Source organism: Lipophrys pholis, assembly GCF_963383615.2.
Source record: "Lipophrys pholis genome assembly, chromosome: 10".
In the NCBI taxonomy this organism is placed as follows: Eukaryota; Metazoa; Chordata; class Actinopteri; order Blenniiformes; family Blenniidae; genus Lipophrys; species Lipophrys pholis.
The window spans coordinates 15980448-16001371 of record NC_137640.1 but is presented as its reverse complement, the minus strand read 5'-3'; the positions used below and the strand labels follow the sequence as shown (position 1 = coordinate 16001371).

Genomic DNA, 20924 nt, shown 5'->3' with positions numbered 1-20924 from the left:
TATATTATAATGACCAGGCTCAGGGCAATGGCAAAAATGGCAACCACACATGTTATTCTTTAATGCCTCTTTTTTTTTTTTTTTTAAAACAAACAAAAAAGAAAAAAACTGTATAAATACTTTTTCTTCTTACAGCCATTCAGTAATCCTTCAGTCATCCATTGTTTATAAATAGTATTTTTCTTGGTAATTCTCCTGTGTTTAAAGTTTTATTTCGGGCGGATCCATTAATATTGCCATGATCGAGTCATAGGCTGTATTTACATCCTGTACACACACTTGATCCCAGCTCTGTTTCTTTAGGTCCTCTTTGACAGCTATCGGTTCTATATGTCATACTTGTGTCACTTCCTATCGGTAAGTTTCTGGTTATTTCACCCGAAAACTGATGTGAAATTCTTTGTTTTCAGATCATTTCACTCAGGTGCTGCACTGTGAACACGAGTGTGTCAGAGACCTCGCCACTCGGCCAGGCCGCCTGTCACCCATGGAGAACTACCTGCCTCTGCACTACGACTACCTCCAGTTTGCCTACTTCAAAGGTAGGTTGTTTAAGATATTTGAAGTACTTCTGGATAATTAAAACTATCAGTGTGTATTCAGGTTTTTGTGTAGCTTTGGTTCTTGTTTTGTTATGATCTGGTTGACTGTAAATCTTACAATTGGAGCATGTACTTGACTCTGCTTGGTGTATAATTGTAAACGTATAAACCCAAACGCACGGAGTAGAGCTCATGACGACCAAACTCACGGAGAAGAGCTCACGATGGCCACAAACAGGCTGCAGACAAGTCGAGTCAATCAAAAGACCACACCCTGTTCGAGGTTTATACAAGTATTTACAGACATGATCTGTTTGTATTTCTGTCTGGGTGTTTGTCGGGGCGGTATCCAGGCAGATACTGAACCTCTCAGGGGTTTGCGTGTGAGAGAGTTAATGGAAAGCTGCAGGTCTTCTGCTGGTGATGAAGCAGTTCTAAGCGTTTCTCGACAAGGATGCTGGCACAGCAACAAGCCGTATTTGGAAATGACAATGTGCCGAATATTTCTGAGATCACCAGATTATATTTAATGATCTGTAAGAATATGTCTCTAATCAAGAAAGGTGGATCATCTGAACAAACACGCTGAGAGCAAGCTTTGATTCGCACAACAGTCTGATGGGTGTAGGTGTGTTTGCCTGAAAGGCTTTTGTAACAAAATGTCTCTGTGTACCAGCTCTATTGTAAAGGTAGAAACGAATCATATTTCATTTCAGATTCTAAATTCATCTTTCCTTCTTTAGTCTTGATTTTATTTAAAAAAAGTATTGAATGCTAATTTCAACCAGCACTGGCCAGGTGGTAGATTTTCTTTCTGTCTAAACCTTAAGCGCCACATGTTTTATTTCCATAATTATCAGTGTTCTTGACATTAAAGACTGAGAATTCTAGGCTTGCCTCCAAGTCACTAGTTTGGCAGCCTCTCGTGCTCGGCAGCACCGTGGCCTCCACACCTCATCGCTGAAGAGAACGCTTGCCATCTCTCCTCAGCCGCTCGTTGACCCGAGGTTGCTGAACTTTCCAAAATAAATCCTCAGTGACGTTTTACCGTCTGAGCTCAAATCTCCCGACAGTTTTTGACCTGGCAGGGTGCCGCTGACAGCAGCAGATACACCAACGTGGCTTCAGCCAAGGCAGGAAGTGTCTGGTTAACCCCGCACCTTTAACGATGTAGTAGAAAGTGTGTTTGTGTGCACTTTGTTGCAGCAGTGCGACGAAGGTGTGTGTGAGGGCCTTGTCCATATGTTTGTGGAAATATATATAAATCTGGGGGTGTGGGTGCAGTCTGTGCATCAAGACAGTGCAAAGACCCAGCGGAGCATTTGTCTCACAGTAGATTCACATCCAACGGTCCTAACCATTAACTCCAGGTTTGTATGTTTGTTGGTTTCCATTGTGTCAACCAGAGTGCAGCTTTTGCTCCATTCTCGTGACAGTTTTTAATTATCACAATAGTTGCATTTTACATTCTGATGGCTTTCGGCTGTACAAAACAACATGTTTTGTCTTCTCGGAGTTCTCTGTAAGCACCTGCCTCTTCTCTGTATATCTCTCTGCAGTGGGCCAGCTGGAGGAGGCGCTGCAGTGTGCTCTGACCTACCTTCTGTTCCACGAAGGAGAAGAGTTCATGACGGACAACGTTGATTACTACAGGGAGATGCTGGGGGACGATGGAAAACCACGAGAGGTCAGGATCTGATCTTTCATTGGAGGGTAAAAAGAGGCCGATGGTTGAGGTTATTGAGTTAATAGAATAGACGCGGGAAAGAGTGTTTGATCGACACCAACATGGTTGTTTTGTCTTCAACACTGTGGGGCTCCTCCTCAGACAAATGTTAAAAAGCTTTGCCACTTCTCACAAGTCTATCAGGTAATGAAGCTGCTAGTAGGTGACATTCTAATTATAACATGATGACACTGTTCACTTTACTGTACTGAGCTCTATATGAAAAAACCTTTGAAAAGCCTACTGCTCCCATTGAAAACCTCTGCTTGACTGGACGCTTTCCATTTACTATATAATCTTCATTTTGTCGTGTAAACTCAGTTTAAAGGATACATTATTGTGTCTGTCTGAAAGGCTGGATTAAAGACCAAACATGAATTAGTTAAAAGTTCAGATTAAGTCCGAGAACAATAATTCAAATAGACTTAACCTACATTTTCAGCACTTCAGCAGTGTCAAAGTGTTTTACACTGTCAATGGCTGGTCAACAAGGATGCTCAACTTCAACAAGCTCAATAAGCAAATGACATTCAGTGGCTCGTTCATGGACACGTTGACGTATGGACAGAGTGAGATTGGGAATGCAGTGAAAATGTATTCAGGTGGCTATAATAATGGGACATGGGTTGATGGCTGTTAAATGAAAATAATCTTTATTAGTGACTGAAGAAGTTAAATTTCATTCTTGATTTATTCTTTGGAGGGATTTTTCTTTTCTCTGAAGGTAAAGATTTGGAAATAGGAATCAATCTTAAGCCTTCAAATCCAGACACAATGTATAATTACACTACATATGTTTAGGAACCACAGCAATAAAGTGTCTTTACAGAGACTTCAGTTGGTGGAACAGTTCACTTTCTTAGTATGACCAAGGGCCGTGCAGCTCGGTTTGCTGTTATACACTGTGACTGATCTGAGTTCTGTATGGAGCCCTTTTAGTAAAGCTGTGCCTCACCTTCCAATACCATGTGGGCTATTTCACCCTTGACCTCACCCTGTCTATGTGTCTTTGGACAAGACACTGGACCCCAAGTTTTTCCCAATGATGTGTCTACAACCTCTCATGACAGCCAAACAGGTGAATGCGACTTATCATCTAAAGTGCGTTGAGGCTGCCGAGGCAGTAGTCATTCTTTATATTCATGAAGTCATTCAGACTTTTCAAACAGTGTTGATTCATGTTTGGAAATATCTTGTGATTAGTTTTATTTGGCAAAGACTGGAAGGCCTGAAAACTGGGAGCGCACTTCCTTGTTGGGCCCAGTCTAATTTACAGGGATTTGGGAGTTGAGATGTTATTTCATTATTTGGATTACGTTGTTGTTAATGTTTGGATTAGCAACCTAAATTGCCCAGGTTGAGGTTTAGAGCTCGAGGATGCATTAAGTCAAAGAGTCACATAAATCAACATGTGTGTTAGTCAGAGAGAGAGAGCGAGATAGACTAGCAAAAGGAGAAGAAAAAAGACAAGAAGCAGCAGGTCATTTCTTGGACAAACGTCTTATTGCCGCTTGGCAGTAGCTGCTTTTTAAGAGTTTATTATTTGTATATGTTTGTTCTCCAGCTGGATGTATTAGTTACACTTTTTGGTTTACAGCAATACATTTCTTCATTCATTCAAACCTCTGTACAGCTGCCTTACCACTCCTTCCTGGAAAAGCCTGGTACTAATTAGAGGAAACAAGGCTCCCAGCAGTAGTGTGAGAACTGTGGATGTGTGAGTGAGATAAAGAGCAACTGGACGTCATCATGTTTCTGTTTTCTTTTTCTTTTTTTTTTACCCATTGCTTACATTTTTCTAGTGCCATAGCCTTTCAAGTTTACAGTACGAGTCGTTGGCCTACAGATCACCTCCTCTGTTCACGTCCTCTCGGCCGTCAGCCTCAGGCAGCTCATTTACAGAGTACTGGATGTCAGCGCCAGACCCGACGTGCCTTCCCTGCCAAAGAATTCGGCCTTTCAGGAATCCCGAGAGGGGAGGAAACATTGTGTCTGCTCACCCACAGAGGTCTTCTCCTGGAAAATTTGGGAGAATGATGGAAAATTGCGCTTTGCTTTCTGCAAACCACAATAATAAAGATACTACAACCTTCTCATATCCGGTGTAATCACGCAATAATTAATAATAACCATGACTCTTCTGTGCCTTTAGAATAATTTACGTAGAGTGTCTCACGCCCGTATTTGCTTTTGGCACGCCGTGTGACACATATCCAGGGATCCTAAGGAATCTTTGTCAAATGAGTGAGAATAACATCATGTGCCTCCCTTATCAGCTTTGTTTTGTATTAGTGGCTATGAGTGGGCCATCTTTCAATCTGAAGTTTGTATGTTTGGCCCTCCATCTGTCCAAATGTCAAAGTGTTCTTGAGCAAAACACTAAATCCCAAAATGCTTCCAATGAATGGACTGCGTGCCTTGAATGGCATCCGCCCTCAGTGGTGTGTGTGTGTACATGAATGGGTTAATGTGACTAACAATGTAAAGCATTTTGGGCACTTCCTTTCCAAGATAATAAATTAACTTTACTGATATTTTACTACTTCAGCATTTTCGACATGCCTCACATGATCAGTCACATTCGCCCATTCATGCACACAATCGGTTACACATTGCAAAGCTAAAAGCAGGAGCAATTTTTATTGTTTGATTTCAGAACCTAAGAAAGAGCAGATTCTGTCTATTTAAGCCTCTTTGTTGGAGGAAACGTCCTATGGACAGACATAAAGAAAGCGACCATCATTGTCAGTCTTGGCCCTGGGGCAAGTCGAGGCAAATACAAAGTAATTCTGGCTTCCTATATTTGGACAGTGAATGTAACAGAACAGGAGATTTTATCTTTTTGATAAACTATTAAACTGCTCTATTGGAACTGTTTATATGTGCAATGTATTTTGATTAGGGTCTGAGCACCAAGCCGTGCGAGAACCCTGTTGGAATCCAAGGAATTCTTATTATTTCTATTTGTGTTTTGATTTCATTTATACATGATCGATTCAAGCCTGCTTTTTTAACAGAACAAAGTAGTAAATATACTCTTGTATGTATGTTTGTCCACAGAAAGCTGCCCGGTACCTGAGGAGGCACAAGCAGGAACTGGAGCTCCTTCTGATCGGCAGTCAAACCATGGGCGTGGAGTTCACTGAAGGGGTGAGCTAACAAAATGAAACCTTGAAACAGACTCTTGAGTACTTATTGGCAAACCAGTGCCCTCTCATTTTAAGTTTTTGCCCAGAAATGACAGAAGATTTTGTGATTTAATGGTCATGTATTTGTAAGTCGATCCACATGTCTCTGATGAAGAGCAGATCTCCTTCTGGGTGTATCAGAGCCTTAACGTGCCCCTGCTGCTGCTGCTGCTGCTGCTGCTGCTGCTGCTGCTGCTGCTGCTGCTGCTGCTGCTGCTGCTGCTGCTGCTGCTGCTGCTGCTGCTGCTGCTGCTGCTGCTGCTGCTGAGTGACTCAAAGCAGGGTAACAGGTGTCTGGCATGACCACCCTGTACTTCATCGGCCAACATTGCCCCCTGCTGGTCATGCTGATATTTCGCACTTTATTTGACATGGTCTGAGGCAGCCTCAGTATACGCAGTTGAAGAAGTACAAATATTTTTCTTGTAGAGTTAAAAGTGAGAGGATAGAAGCTCCGGAATTAACTGGTATACAAAAGATAACTTTGATATTGAGGTTAGAAAAATTTAAGCAAATTCTAAAGTAAAGATCGTACGTATGTTAGATGAAAACATAAATTAAATATAGATTTCAAATATTTCTACTCGGTAGAGAATAAAATTGCAAAATGCTTAAAACCTGGGACAACAGTCTGTGTGGACATGCATTTCCCTGTTGACATCCCAAACAATTTATTTATTGGGTTTTCCTTTGTTTCCCTCATAGAATTACTGGAGTAACACTGGTGGAAGAGACGACTCAAACAGGTAAAAAAATCATTTTATAGAGAAGCATTACTATTTGGGGAAAGTTGAGGCATGTGTGACATGAGAAGCCATGTGGTTCAAGCAAAACAACTGGGCTCATTCTGCCACACTGCTTCAGAGTCGAAGGTGCTTTTTTTATGTCAGCCGCTAAGGTCCTGTTGTGCTTCATACTCACTTCTTTCATAGAGGCCATTTTTAGCTGGATCAGGCAGTTATTTTTAAAAGGGCTTTAAAAGCCTACTGTACACTTCATGCTAAGTGCAAAATTAGAATCTAGACAGAGTGCACAGAGGAGCATTTAGTAATGACAGACCTTTTTTTTCTTCAGGAAAAGGTGACGCGGCTACGCCCAAAGCAATCCTGATAGAAAAGTTATTATTTCTATTCAAGGGTTGTACAGAACTAGTAATACTCAAACCAGAACAGCAGGAAACTCCATATGTCACCTAAGACATCTGATAGTTGACCAAAGTTGATTTGTTCTCACTGCCAATCAGCCAACATATCCATTTATTGCGGACTGAATGCTTTGGAGATCAACAATCTATAATTTTGCTCTTCTTTCTTGGCTCTTTATTTCAGGATTCCCTCTGGCACAGATGGTTGGATGGAGTATGTTCCCATCTCTGAGAAGAAAAATGTGACTATTGTTCCTCCCCAACAGCTCAAAGAAGGTAAAAAAAAAGGTTGAAAAGGGAGTTGTCCTGATGAAAGAACACTTTCTTTTATAAGAATGCTTACCGCTTCATGCCATTCTGTAATCTGTACAAGGTGGCCCTCTGATATATGATCGTGTGAGGCTGGTTCAAGACTCTGTGGCCTTGAACGGGACCCAGAGAGTTCTGCTGGACCAAGTCATCTCTGAGGACGAGTGTGCAGACCTCCAACAGCTGGCGCATGTAAGGACGTCACACGGTGTTGATACAATAAGGACTATGAATGTCTTGTTTGTGATCAGTTGCAAAAAAAAATGTGTAGCTGTGGTTGACGGTGTTGGCGCCTGTGTTTGAATGCTGAGTGTGGCTGCATCCTGGTTTTTCAGGCGGTCACCATGGCCGGAGATGGTTACAGAGGGAGGATGTCTCCACATACTCCCAATGAGAAGTTTGAAGGAGCCACTGTACTAAAAACACTGCAGGTGAGCAAAGTAATATATATGATATACTTTTAGTTAAGTCTTACACGTGCAAATCAGGTTTATCAGTCCGGGGACTTTGTTCTAAGACTTTCACTAACATGTATCACGGTGTATGTATTTTAAAATTCTTGTTTGATTGTTTGCTCTCCTCTGTTTGGTTTTGTAGTATGGCTATGAGGGCAGAGTGCCAATGAAGAGCGCTCGTTTGTTCTATGATGCCAGTGAGCGAGCGAGACGAATTATTGAGTCCTATTTCATGCTGAACTCCACTCTGCACTTCTCCTACACCCATCTAGTGTGCCGGACCGCCATCACAGGTCACTACCAAAACATTTCTCACTTGATGTACCAACACAGTACAATGTTTAACAGTACTGGTTACAAGGGCACTAATAATCCAGCAAACTGAAATGCTTACTCTTTAAGAACTAATCAAAATTGGTATTATAAATAAAAGGCACACATTTTTCGGCAGCTGGTTGAACAGATACTTTTTAAATTATTTTAGTGAATCTAGGATAAAGTGAAGAAAAAAATTTATTTTTTATTTTTTTTTTTTCAAATTTAGGCCAGCAAGATCACAGGAATGATCTGAGCCACCCCATCCATGCTGACAACTGTCTGCTGGACCCTGAAGCCAATGAGTGCTGGAAGGAACCACCAGCATACACCTACAGAGACTACAGGTATGAGGGGACTTAAAATAAAAATAAAAACCTGACGGCAATCAATACATGTCACTGACAATCTGTTCTCTCTTACTTTTTTTTTAGTGCACTGTTATATCTCAATGGAGATTTTGAAGGAGGCGAGTTTATTTTCACAGAAATGGATGCCAAAACGATCACGGTGAGATGGTTCTTCTGAGTTGCTTATTGTGTGGAAGTTTTGATTTACAGGAATGAGTGACGACTGATTTGCTTCATTTCAATCTGAGGAAAGTCTTGCTCCTTAGAAACACAGATTAGAATCTATTTACATCAAAACAACATTTCTTGTTAAAATTACCTCAATATATAGTTTTTTTTTCTGGACAGAGTAACATTAGTTTTCTTCGAAAATTCTTCAGTTTTATTTTGAAAGAGTCACATGGACTTTGAAGCTGAATGTATCCTTGAAAAACGAGAATTAATTTCCCATCATGTTTGACCCTGCTCCATATTTGTGCCGTCCTCCCAGGCGTCAGTAAAACCCAAGTGTGGCCGGTTGGTGGGTTTTTCATCGGGTGGGGAGAATCCACACGGTGTGAAGGCTGTCACGAGTGGGCAGCGGTGTGCTGTGGCACTGTGGTTCACCCTGGACCCCCTCTTCAGAGAACTGGTAAACTGTCTCAGGGTTAAATAATACGTCGCCAGCAGACAAATCACAATAAATGAATGTATTTTGAGATTCAAGTCAAGCAGGGCGACCAACTGTCGGGCATAAACAGTGAAACTCCTACTTTAAAAATCACGTGCAGACTTGCACAATGCAGCATATTGTGGTTGACACTGTGAGTGTACATTAAAGTATTCTGTTGTTAACAGCTCATGGGACCCAATAGGCAATATAAAGCATTACCAACCACATCATGTTACACATGCCATCTCATTTTTATGTATAAAAGAAATTTAATAATCTATTTACACATAGCTTTAGCTGGATTTAATCTTTCACATTTAATTAAGCTCGAACCTTTCCTCCCCTCCAGCTAACTTGACCTTCATCTTTTGTCATTTCCTCCCCCAGGAGAGATTACAGGCCGACGAGGTGATCCTGGCTTTGGACACACAGTCAGTGTGGGGTCAAGGTCTCAACATCAACCCCAAAGATGAACTGTAGAAGCAGCAAGAAGACATCACCCTACCACAATTTCAAGAAACATTTTAAGTATTTATTAAATGACCTTTGGATCAGAACATATCTATTTTTGTACTGTTTGAAGTGCAAGGGTAATGATGTTGTCATTGTTGTGTTGTCGACTGTATTTTTTTTGTCATGTTTCTCTCCAAAACTTGAGTTTACCTTTGGTTCTTTGTCTTTTTGGTCCTTTCACAAGCATTTGTTTAAAAAAAAACAAAAAAAAACCTCCAGTTTACTTCGAAGCAAGGCTACCTAGTGCATTAGCAAAACGTGCTATTTTCTTATTTTCATTTTCGTACGTATAATCTCACTGAACTGTGAAGTTAACATTTCACTGCTTTGGGTAGGTTTCAATTTTGAAATCACTATGTACAGTATGAACAAACATCCCAGGTTGACATTTTCAGCTGCTGAGAATGATTTTTAATTTCACCTTTGCGAGTGGTGCAGTAAGATATCTTCTTACTAATAATAATATGTCTGTGCCAGTTATAATTATTTTCAAAGTAGGCAGTACACTGTTTTCATCCTAAGGGCATCCGAGTTCTGAAATTGCCCTCATTTAAAGAATTTACTTATGAGATCATGTAATATGCTGAATATTTGAGGGGCCATGCACTCATTGTCTTTCTCTACGTGTCAAGTCTGAAACTGCAAGTGTCTTCGGTCACTTAAGGGTCAGCTTGTTGTAATGATATAGTCCCCTCCCCTCTGTACGTACAGAGCAGTTTACTTGTTTACATGTTTGCTGACACGTGTGTGTGTGTGTGTGTGTGTGTGTGTGTGTGTGTGTGTGTGTGTGTGTGTGTGTGTGTGTGTGTGTGTGTGTTCTCCTTTAATTTATGTGTTTTAATAATAGACAGCTGCTGTCTGCATTTGCTATGAGGAACCTTTTTTTCATAAAAGATGCCAATCATTCCTGTTTCAAGGAATACATTTTTCTATGGTCTTTTATTTTATTTCTTTATAATTGTTTTGATGATGCAGGTGAAAGGTCAAGTCGTGCACTGTAAATCCAATGGAAATAAACAGCAAAGAGTGACTCTGTCGCTTCATAGATATAAGATGCTAACTATAATTTGAATCTTGTTGTTTTCTTGATGTTTTGTCGGCCACTTTAGTTTCACTGATATTTAATTTTAAAATGCTGTAGCACACAATAATGTATGTGTCCATTCCTATAAATTAAAATATATATATTATGTCGTATCATCATACAATATTGTCTTTTTTTTTGTTATTCCTACCTTTCAAAGCGCCTCAGAGGCTAAATGAATGTCTTTATTTTGAGAGGTAAAAAGAAATCACCAATATGCTGTATGTATATTGCATTCTTTTAATGTTACATGTCATCAAGTGACCTCCGGCAAATTTTCTGGAATATTTCACACTTTTAAATAACCAAACAAACACTCTTGTGATGAAAGGCAGACAGTGAGAAACGGTGCTTCGTTTATAGTAAAGTGCATATGCCTCTACAGAAAAGCACAAGTTAACTTCGTAAAAAATACATTTGATCACATCTGTAATTAGAGTTTCAGAATTTTTTTTTAAATAGTTTATGTACAGTTAGTATAGGACACTTTTGTATACTTTTTGAAAAAAATCTATTTTTTAACACAGCACAGAATTGTAAATACTTAAGTAAATTCTACAATAAATTGTGATTACAATCGAAACAACAATTCTATCATAAAACGATTTCCAACGTATTTATTGGTGGTGAAGCAGGGTTGGGTCTGTTTGGTTCAGAAGTGATAACCCAGCTGTTCGGTGAATCTGAAGGGCTTGTTTTCATTGGCTGTGCATATGAGGTCCCTCATGCGCCGTGCACGACGCTCCTCCAGCACCAGCCTGCGTGAGTGCTCTCGGGCCACCTGCTGCTCTGCCCTCTTCTCCACCCGCTTACGCCTCAGCCACCTGGGAACCAGAGGACGCTGTACGTCACATGTGGATTCACTGCAAGCATTATCAGTGACGTTGTATGCATTATCATAAATTGAGTCCGTTGTAGTCCCGTCTTTGACAGATGACCCCGGAAGGATTCAAAGCCAACTCACAGTTTGAAGGCTCGTTCACACTCCTCCCGGCTGTGTAAGAGATAACTACTGTCCTCCTCCAGCCTCTTCAGCTCCGTCAGCTGCTTCTCCTTCTGTTGCTGCTCGTGCTTCCTCTGAAGCCACAACGTGAAGGCTTCCTCTGGGTCACTGCTGTCTTTCTGTGAGTGGACAGACGACAAAATGCACAAACCTCTTCTGTTTTGCATTGTCATGTTCACAGTGTCAACAATCCCCAAAAAGACGACAATTGTTGTAAAAAGATCTGAACTAAAAAAATACAAGTATTACATCTTCAAAAATGTATGCAGAGTGAAGATTTGCTCGCAGTATTTCTTTCATTAGTCATGTATAATTGAGACAATGTAGAAGTAAACGTATTCAAAATGTTGCAGCTAATTTCTCAGCTTGTTTCTCGTCCATTTTTTTTTTTTTAATCAGAGAATCTGAATTGAAGTTTCAACAGGTTGGTGTGCAAGGCGTGGTCATACTTTAGAGTTCATCCTTTCCATTTCCTGTGCACGGTGGATCCTTCGCTCCTCCTGAAGCTGTCCTCTCTTTCTCATCAACCAGGCTTTAAATGCAAGCTCATTTTCCTGTCTTTTCATCTCGTCTTCCTCGCGTTGCCTCTGCTCCGCCTGCTCAGCCGAAGGAAGAGGAAGAACAAGAGCAAGAAACTAAATATTACCAGTTGACAATGTTAAAACAATTTGAAGTTGAGTTTCATCGGCCATTCTTTTACTAACTACTCGCATTCCTCACCTCCCTGGCCAGATTCTCCCTCCTCTCCTGGATCTTCTGCAGCACTTCTTTCTGCTGGGGGGAGAGTGTGTATGTGGCCTGGGAGGGGGTCCCTGTGGCAGACTGCACTCGCCGCTTAGTGTTTGTCTTCATGCTGCCCTTCAGGCTCTGGCTGGCTGAGCTGGGCCGGCTCCTGGGCCGGGCCGGGGGTCTGGGTAGGTGATCAACACCTTGGTGGAAAGAAGAAATTCCTGTCCGAGGGCCTGGCGAAGAGGACAAACTGTGGCTTTTCGTGGGGTTTACGGTCTGCTCCGCAGCCCGCGGGGAGCTGAAGGTGTTTGTTATGGAAGGAAGAAGACTTTGACTCTCCACGTCGTTGAGGTTAACTAAGTCAAACTTGCCATCTTTCTCTACAAGGACCCTGCCTTCCTTCAGCCCGTGTCCTACCCCGCTGCTCTCAAACGCTTTGCTGGAGCCTCCATGTGCCCCATTTTCATTGCGCGGAGAAAGCTTCAGCTCGGACAGCTTCCCCGACACGTCAACATCTCCCTTTGCATTATCTGCTCTGCTCTTCTTCACCTTTCCTTCCTGTACCTCACCACTGTTTTTTTCAAACTTTAATGGAGGAACCACCAGGTCCACCAGGGTTTCTTTAAACTGCAGCCGCCTCCGTCTTGTTACATCTGGTGCTTCTTGGTCCTGCAGCTCTCGATTCGCCTGCTGGATTTTCTCAAGAATATACTTCTTTTCTTCATCTGTCTGATCACCGATCCCCAGAAGGGGTGGGTCTGTGGGTGGGGACTTCCTTGGACTGTCTCTGTCTGAATCATACTCTAATGGCTCCATAGGCGACGGCCACCTCTCTTCATCATCTTCCATCTGCTCTGTTTTTGCAAGCTTTGTCTCTTGTCTGTGCTTTTTATCTTTCCTTTTCACTCCTGGTCGTTTGTCTTCTTCCTCCAGTTCTTTGTCGATTTCTGCCTCAATGTCCCCATAGTCAGGACCCTGCAAGACAAAAGTGCACCGCACTGTTTTACTTATGTCTGAACGTAAGTGAAAGAGCAGCACCAGTAAGTACGAGTTGTGTTGATGACAGATATGTGTACGTTTGTTCATCAATATTTCATGCAGAGGGGGAACAGTGAAAGTATGTCACTGTATGTCAACACCACTGGTTTCACATGCAAGCAGGTCACGTAACTTAACACGACTCACCAACACACTTTCAAAGCGCAAACACACAGACACATGAAGCACACCATCTACAATACATAAAGCGGCACTTCACACATATGTTCAGAGACAGTTGATGAAAACTTCAACTTCTCAGTCCTCTTCAGTATGTTGTGCTGTGCCGCGAGCCGAGACTTACCTGGTCCCCGCATCGACTTTCTTCGCTGATCAGCCAGTCGAGATCCTTTTCAAAGTCATCCTCATACTCCTCTTGAGACTTTGTGTACACCACCTCACTCATAATCTACCAACTTAACAAACAAAGACACAAAAATTTGAAGGATGATGTGTACCCCAGAGCTGCAGAAACACAAGTAGAGGTAGAGAGAGGTAGAGAGAGAGCGAGAGAGAGAGACCCTTTAACAAGGGTTGTTGTAGCAAGTCATTGAAACTTGCACTGTAGACTTGCCTAGTTTTTATCCCGGAGGCTCACCCAACAGTAACCATTATCAAGCCCACAGTCAAGGTCAAGACTTAAATTTAGGCATCAATGAAATATGTATATCAGAAGAAAACATTACCAAAGCATCAGTTACCATGGTTGAGGACAACAACGTCATCATTTTCCTTTTAATGTGAAATTACTGCTAAGCTTGTTGGTTTTGTCGACATACTTTTCTGAAGGTAAAACACAAAGAATGCAATCTGTGTTTACATTATTCACCAGTAATGGGCAAGTCAACCCGTGAGACGGGAGGACTGCAGTCCTGTATGTTTCCATTGTTTCCCTGCTCCAACACAGGTGAATTTACTGAACGTATCATCATGAAGCTCTGCAGAAAACCTGATAAGAAGTCAGTCAGTGCAAAGAGGTGTGTTGAAGTGAGGTCACATTGAAAGAATTAGGGTTGTTGTGTTTTTGCAATAATAATCCTGCTGCCACACACTTTGTCCATAGTATGACAGATTCATTTAATTAAAAAATTTTCTGCAATTCAACTGAAAAAATGATTTTAGGGGTGTCAGGAACATATTAAGCAGAAGAAAAAAAAAGTCAAAGTTTCACTCTTACAGAAGCAAAAACATTTCGGTACAAGTTCAACTTCTCTGCGCTTTTAAAGAAGGCTTTGATTATTGCTTTTATAATATTTTCATATCCTGGGTGTATTCAAGCATTACACAATTATGTCAAAGTGTAAATGTAAAAAAAAAAACATTTAGGGGGAAAACATATTTCAGCACGTTCGAGCATTTTGAGAAGTGAAAAGGTTTTGGGGGTTTTCAGACCGTATTTTCAGATGAAGTGTACATATAGATCTTGTCGCCCCCTACTGGTAAAATATCAGTAATGCAGAGTTTTGAGAAAACGTTATTTCTCCTTTTAAACATAAATAGTTCCCACTGACTGACACGATGTGTCTGTTTGCTGCAGACTTTGTGTCGATCTACAGTAAATGCAGCCAGTCAATAACCACTGTTATCAGCTTTTAAACAAGGGTCAACTATAACAGACAAGCGATAACAATCCTGTTATCGCTCCGAGCTTTATAATAACAAAGAGAACAGATGATGACAGCTGTGGAGCAAAGTTTTCAACTAGCACATGACATTAATAAGATTTTTTTTTTCTTTTGGCCTGATAGGAAAAAAGACCAATAGAAATTTGTTTTATTCAACTCACCGCCAGCAGGTTCCTCCTATGGAGTAGCGCCGTGGGGTTAAATGCAGTGAAAGAGCATATTATGTGGATCTTTTAGGCTCTAGGGCCCAGTCTACCTGCTCCACATCCTGTGTGTGGGTGTGTGTTTGTGTTTGTGAGTGCAGAACAGCTCCTGTAAGCTGCTTCCAGGTCTGCAGCCCTAAAAGGTTTAACACAGCCGTCGTCATGGAGACCGACAACACGCTATACCACCTGCGCAAGCGCACATAGTTTACGCCCCAGAAGTCTCAACAGTTAAAAAAGGAGAAAGAGGCCCCCAGATGTGTTCCGTGGGTTTTTACGGTTCTGCAAGGTTTTTTTTATAAGAACACTGTAGAAGTAAAACAGAACATTATCACCTGAAATGTCATCGTCTGTCTTCTGAAGATAACTTCTTCTCAAACTAAAGTGAGCACTGGTATTTATATAACCAATCAATATCATAACCTACTGTTTAGGGTGTTTTAATTCCAGATACAGTTCTGTTTAGGAATACAGAACAACATCACGAACAGGAAACCCGATAAATGACAATAGGTCATCCTGGTGAACTAATTCGTGGGTTTATTATTTGAAATAATAAACCCATGAATACTAGATAACTGGTTAATTTAAACATTAACCTGTTATCCAGAGTGTTTATTTCAACAGGACGTTTGCCAGTTTAAAAGAATGAAAATGTATAATAAGTTGTGCCGGCAACTTTAAACAAATTGGTAGAAATTCCTTATTGAACCCTCCAAATAAAAAGCGCCATTAGTTGTTGTTTTTTTATTCATTATTATGATCATTTTAGTACTGTTCGTATACACAGATTGCTATTTTTAATTATATTGTGATTATATGCCGTGTGTGTGGTGTACGGGGGAAGACGGAAGAACTTTGAATGCTACGTGCATAGATATTGCTACGTGAGAAGCCTGAACGTCTGGTTTGACCGAACGCAGTGCATTGTGGGTCATGTAGTGTTTTGGCACATTTCATTGCGCTCTGCAGCGAGACACCTCGAGAGGAAATAAAACTACATTTCCCAAACCGCTGTTATCAGTTCCGAGGCGTACCCGCCTCCTGACCTGACGCGCCGCCGATAGCACGTAGCCAACACTTGTCACAATGTTTGGAGTTGTTAATAAGTACTCTTAAATTGATAACGCTGGCTGCACTGAAGGCGAAGCAGGCTTCCTCTTACAAATGGCCTCCATTGCGCGTTGCTCCGTAAAGAGACGATGTTTGCTGTCTCGTTTAAAGACACCGTTGGTCGCTGGAGACTCCTCTCACAGCCTGGCGGTGACTCCGAGATGGCTTTCCAGAGGTGCCGGCGTGCGGTTCATGTCCCACGGGACCGCGGGAGGTTCATCCGCCGGAGGAACCAGAAGGGGAGCCCTGGCGCTCGGTGGAGCCGCGGCACTGACGGCAGCGGCGGCCGCAGCGGGATTCCTGGCCAACGTTCACCACTTCCAGCGGGCGGAGATGGCGACGAGCGTCTTGCCAGCCCTGGTCAAAGAGGACAAGGAGCAGGAAGGAGACATCGTGGAGAGATGCCGAGGCTTCATGTCTCCTCCGGTGACCGACATCAGTGTGCTGCAGGCGACGAAGGGGGAGATGCGAACGAGGATGGAGATGCTGATCATGGAGACGCAGGCCGACTTCTGCAGAGCCTTGCAGGAGGCGGACGGTGGGACATTCAAGGCGGACCGCTGGGAGAGGAAGGAAGGTGAGGGGCTGGAGCCTGACTGCACAGAGCCCTCACAGTTAACTACGTGATTTTAATATTGGGGAAGGAATGTTTGTGTTTTTACTGTCATCAAAGCTTTAAATTGTAAACTCATATGATTTACTCATTATAATCCACACTGCAGAGAAAAGTCAAGTCTCTTCCTGAGCGTTTCTTTGTGTGTGTCAGGTGGAGGAGGAATCAGCTGTGTGATGCAGGACGGAAAGGTGTTTGAGAAAGCCGGGGTCAATGTGTCGGTGGTGTTTGGACACCTGACGGAGGAGGCTGCAAAGCAGATGAGAAGCAGAGGCAAAGTCCTCAAAGGAAAAGATGGTGAGTTTTTGATGGTTGAGCTGCTCCCATGGAGTAATCTGCTGTTTCCCCGAAGCGCACGTCATATCACGTGATACTCTTGACTGGGACTAAAACCCAATCTGAATGGTCAGGTGTCATCCTTTTGCTTCATGATGTGCTCTGTGTTTTCTACCAGGAAAGCTGCCGTTTTGTGCCATGGGTGTGAGCTCTGTCATTCACCCCAAGAACCCCCATATCCCCACAGTGCACTTCAACTACAGATACTTTGAGATTGAAGAGGAAGATGGTGAGTGTCGGTCTTGCATCATTTCTGGCCTCTTAGTGTCAGTGACACTATTGATTGCTTTGGATGAATGATAACCCTTGTCTTTCTGTGCTCTGTGTGTGTCTTCCAGGCAATAAGCAGTGGTGGTTTGGTGGCGGCACAGACTTGACTCCAGTTTATGTTAACAAAGACGACGCCTTTCACTTTCACAACACCTTGAAGGAGGCGTGTGACAAGCACCACTCGCAGTACTACCCCGACTTCAAGAAATGGTAGTACGATTGTTCCCGTGTCCATCGGCACTGACTCATCAGTGTGCATGATTTCTGAGTAAACGTGGACGCGTGTGTGGTTTACAATGGGAGTATCCCCGCTGGGGGATGATGATAAGAGGACGACTCAGCCTAAAATCTGCAGTTCCAGAAAGAAAAGTAAAAAAACCGTTGAGTAATGACATCAGTGACTAAATGACCAGTACATGGATATGAGAAAGGATGGGTGTGGCTTATCTGATGTTGTAATTAAGAAAAGTTCTGTTGAGTCTCCTCGAAGGTTTAATCTATGAATAATCAGATGGAACATGTTGATAAGAGTAGAGTAGATTAAAAACTTTAGAATATCTATTTATTACTTATAAAACCACCAGAATTCTCGTGCTCAGCCGTCACCGTTGAGATTACATCATCACTGTTTTTTATTCCTTCATTCATGATGGATTTGCTTTACAGATTATTTTACAATTAACTTCAACATAATTAGTTTTATTGACCTTTGATACGCAGACGTTTTGTTTATTTATTTTTTTGTCCAGTCGTGCTTCAACACATGATGTGCTGATTAGTTCAGTCTTACAAAATGAATAATCGACAATATTGTTCTATTCTCCAGGTGTGACAGGTACTTTTACATCCGCCACAGAGGAGAGACTCGTGGTATCGGAGGGATTTTCTTTGACGATCTTGACTCCCCAAATCAAGAAGAGGCATTCAGCTTTGTGAAAAGCTGCGCCCGCACGGTGGTGCCCTGTTACCTGCCCATCGTGAACAAACACCTCAATGACTCTTTTACAGATGAGGAGAAGGACTGGCAGCAGGTACGACGGGGCAGGTGAGTTAAAGATGCACTGAAGTATTTGATGAGAAATGCATCCACTTCACATGAGATGTTGTCCAACACATGGATTGAATAGTGGGCTTGTTTTGCCACTAGAGAATGTTGAGTCATGATTCTTATGCTTTTAATCATTCATCTGAATAATAACTTTTTTTGGTTGCATTATGTTAGAACCCACCTGAAAACCAGACGACCCATCAAGGAGCCGTCAATCATACAATGCGATTTTCAGTCCAAACATTCTTCAGCGATATAGATGCTGGTATAAAAACAACAGTACAAGTAGCTGTACTTATTTTTCTTATGAAATAAAGTTGAAAAACTTCTAGATTATGGAATACAAATAAGAAATCAATTCATTCGAGCCGATTTCAATTAAATGGAATCAGTTGTTGCACAAAATAAAATCCAATAAGTTGTTTCTCCTCTGTAGAGAAACGTATCCCTTCAATAAATAATTAGTTCTGCCCGCAATAAGCCAGGGTTCAATACTTGTTTATACTTTTCTGGCATCAAAAGTGACAAAAGATAACACAGAAAATAGTCATATTTTCTGTGTTATCGTTCCGGTGAGTTAGCCATGATGCAGAACTTTTTTTTCTTTCAAATCCAAACCTGAAGTAGAAATGTGTTGCTTGTAAAACGTAAGAATGAAGGTATAAGAATATATAAAAAGTCCAAACTTGTCAGAAAGTGCAGTAAGTGTTTGAAGTTCATTACTTTCCAATTCTGCCGACTGTGAGACTGAAGTTGTACTCGGTTCACGTTCTGGCCGAGCTCAATGCCACAGTTGGGAGTCCTTGATAGAGAGAGCGACCACCCAAAGGAAGGACCTGGAGGGGAGAGACTTCGACTGGGAAGAAATGTGATTGTGAATTAGAAAGCAAGTCATTGATTGGCTGGTTTGGCTGCAGTGGGCGGCAGCAGGAAAGGAAAGATGAGACCTACTGGAGCAGAGTGACGTGAAAGTTTTATGGTTAAGCAATTCAAATTGCACAACTGTTGTGAAATCAACTGACATCTGGTTTCAAATGGTCTTTATACAGCCTGGAAAAATAAGCAATAAGCACAGATGAGGGAAAACTTAAATTCATGTGGTGAAGTTTGCTCTAGAAAAGAAAAAAAAAAAAAAAAGCTTTGTGTCTTTGTGTGCATTGTAGATATGTGGAGTTCAACCTGGTGTATGACCGGGGAGTGAAGTTTGGCCTGGCCACGCCTGGCTCTCGTATTGAGAGCATCCTCATGTCCCTCCCGCTCACTGCCAGGTAAGCCTACACCACTCTGATAAACCTTGTGCTGTTGGGACGACGGTAAAACGCCGCCAGTGTTGCCTTAGTAACAGACCCGCCCCTTCATCCTCAGGTGGGAATACATGCACGAACCTGCCAAAGGTACCCGGGAGGCCGAGATGCTGGAAGTGTTGAAAAACCCCAGTGACTGGGTGTGACCGCCAATTCTCACATGTTGCATGCTGATGTGTCATTGTTGAATTTTTATGAAGGTGGGATCTCTTTTGATTAGATCGACCCGGTTCAGACTGGATTCATCCAAATAAGATCAAGTTGCACTGCAATTGTTTGAAAAGGTTTATGATGGTACTTTGTTTCCCCCCTGTTCTTTGTTTTTTTTATATATCAGCCTTGTTAACACTTGAATTATATTTGTAAAATCGGCAGCAGAACATTTTTACCCGGTGAAGCTAAAGCAAGAGCCAAAAAAAAAAAAAAAGAAGCAAATTCTCGGGTGACCTGCTTTTTGGTCAACCCAGACTGATCATGTGCTCCGTAACAGGTGGTCGTGTCAAATGGTTGCTCTCTTTTTGTGTGTCTGGGCTAAATGTGGCCTGCTCTACTTGAAGCCGTCAGAGCTCGACTCTCCCGTCGTCTTTAATGACGCACTGAACAGAAAAATAAAGGACGACCCCGAGCCACTGAGTTCTATTCATTGCTAATAAATCGAATGTTGTTCGAATGTCAAACACTGGATCATTTCCCACAATGATGGCTAAATAATGAGCGAAATGCTCCCCGTTCGCGCTTCATTTACGTTGTACTCGGCCTTTCATTTGTGGTTAATGAGTTACTGTCTAGTTTGTTTGAATAACCTTAAACAATACTTGGACTGTGGACCATGTTTGTGAATCACAAAGGAGAAACAATATTTGGTGGGGGACTTTATAAACAAACTACATTTCTTCTTCTAAAATACGTTTCCTGTGTTCTGCCCTCCAATAGAAACTGCAGCTGACTAAACTATTCAACCAGCTTTTTTCTCTTTTTTTTTAACGTCAATGTTTGTATTGATCTTTGGTAAATCTGTCACATTGTGTGTTGTTCACATCTAAAAATCACGGGATGATCTCAGCAGAAGTTCCTGCAGAGCCGATGGGAATGGAAACAAATGCTCACAAAGCAATGAGAAAACTAATAATGCAGCACATTTAAATGTTTTATTACAAATTAATTCAAGCTTTTGCACAAGTCAATTTATCACAAGTTCTCTTGCATTTATTGTTATATAATCTTCTTATAAGGCATTGTAAAAAAAAAACCAAAACAAAAATCTGTAAGTATAACTGACCTAATCAAAATAGCAACCGTTTATCAGCACAACTCAATCCAATGTCATAGCAAGTGCTGAGGTTCACAGGTAAACTCGTGGGGGG

The 20924-nt window shown here is 41.8% G+C and overlaps 3 protein-coding genes across 3 annotated transcripts in view; 2 read left to right on the top strand and 1 right to left on the bottom strand.

The window, feature by feature from the left end:
- Positions 1-9937, top strand: part of p3h2 (prolyl 3-hydroxylase 2) — a 56700-nt gene extending 46763 nt beyond the window's left edge. The window contains exons 4-15 of the mRNA XM_080474246.1: positions 411-542; positions 2102-2229; positions 5329-5418; positions 6162-6202; positions 6785-6876; positions 6974-7101; positions 7245-7340; positions 7507-7657; positions 7909-8026; positions 8114-8189; positions 8520-8660; positions 9069-9937. Coding sequence (XP_080330372.1) covers positions 411-542; positions 2102-2229; positions 5329-5418; positions 6162-6202; positions 6785-6876; positions 6974-7101; positions 7245-7340; positions 7507-7657; positions 7909-8026; positions 8114-8189; positions 8520-8660; positions 9069-9161 — 1286 coding nt within the window. The 3' untranslated portion in view covers positions 9162-9937. The remainder of the gene's footprint in view (positions 1-410; positions 543-2101; positions 2230-5328; positions 5419-6161; positions 6203-6784; positions 6877-6973; positions 7102-7244; positions 7341-7506; positions 7658-7908; positions 8027-8113; positions 8190-8519; positions 8661-9068) is intronic.
- Positions 9938-10497: 560 nt separating this feature from the next.
- ccdc181 (coiled-coil domain containing 181) lies at positions 10498-15023 on the bottom strand. The gene is made up of 6 exons (XM_080474084.1): positions 14835-15023; positions 13353-13464; positions 12002-12985; positions 11731-11877; positions 11243-11400; positions 10498-11102 (listed from the first exon to the last, which is right to left on the bottom strand). Exons 2-6 carry the CDS (start codon positions 13452-13454, stop codon positions 10931-10933), a joined length of 1563 nt encoding a protein of 520 aa, XP_080330210.1. The 5' UTR covers positions 13455-13464; positions 14835-15023; the 3' UTR covers positions 10498-10930.
- Positions 15024-15895: 872 nt separating this feature from the next.
- cpox (coproporphyrinogen oxidase) lies at positions 15896-20924 on the top strand. Its single transcript, XM_080472875.1, has 7 exons — positions 15896-16566; positions 16756-16899; positions 17057-17167; positions 17277-17418; positions 18035-18253; positions 19420-19524; positions 19622-20924. Exons 1-7 carry the CDS (start codon positions 16044-16046, stop codon positions 19704-19706), a joined length of 1329 nt encoding a protein of 442 aa, XP_080329001.1. The 5' UTR covers positions 15896-16043; the 3' UTR covers positions 19707-20924.

Bases quoted from the DNA above. Each gene is read 5' to 3' on its own strand.
- ccdc181 (XM_080474084.1), bottom strand. From the start codon at position 13,454: ATGAGTGAGGTGGTGTACACAAAGTCTCAAGAGGAGTATGAGGATGAC. The intron at 11,878-12,001 runs GTGAGGAATGCG...TCGGCTGAGCAG, and splicing joins GGGAGAATCTGGCCAGGGAG to GCGGAGCAGAGGCAACGCGA. The intron at 11,103-11,242 runs GTGAGTTGGCTT...TCTGGTTCCCAG, and splicing joins TGTGAACGAGCCTTCAAACT to GTGGCTGAGGCGTAAGCGGG.
- cpox (XM_080472875.1), top strand. From the start codon at position 16,044: ATGGCCTCCATTGCGCGTTGCTCCGTAAAGAGACGATGTTTGCTGTCT. The intron at 17,419-18,034 runs GTAGTACGATTG...TCTATTCTCCAG, and splicing joins TACCCCGACTTCAAGAAATG to GTGTGACAGGTACTTTTACA. The intron at 19,525-19,621 runs GTAAGCCTACAC...CTTCATCCTCAG, and splicing joins TCCCTCCCGCTCACTGCCAG to GTGGGAATACATGCACGAAC.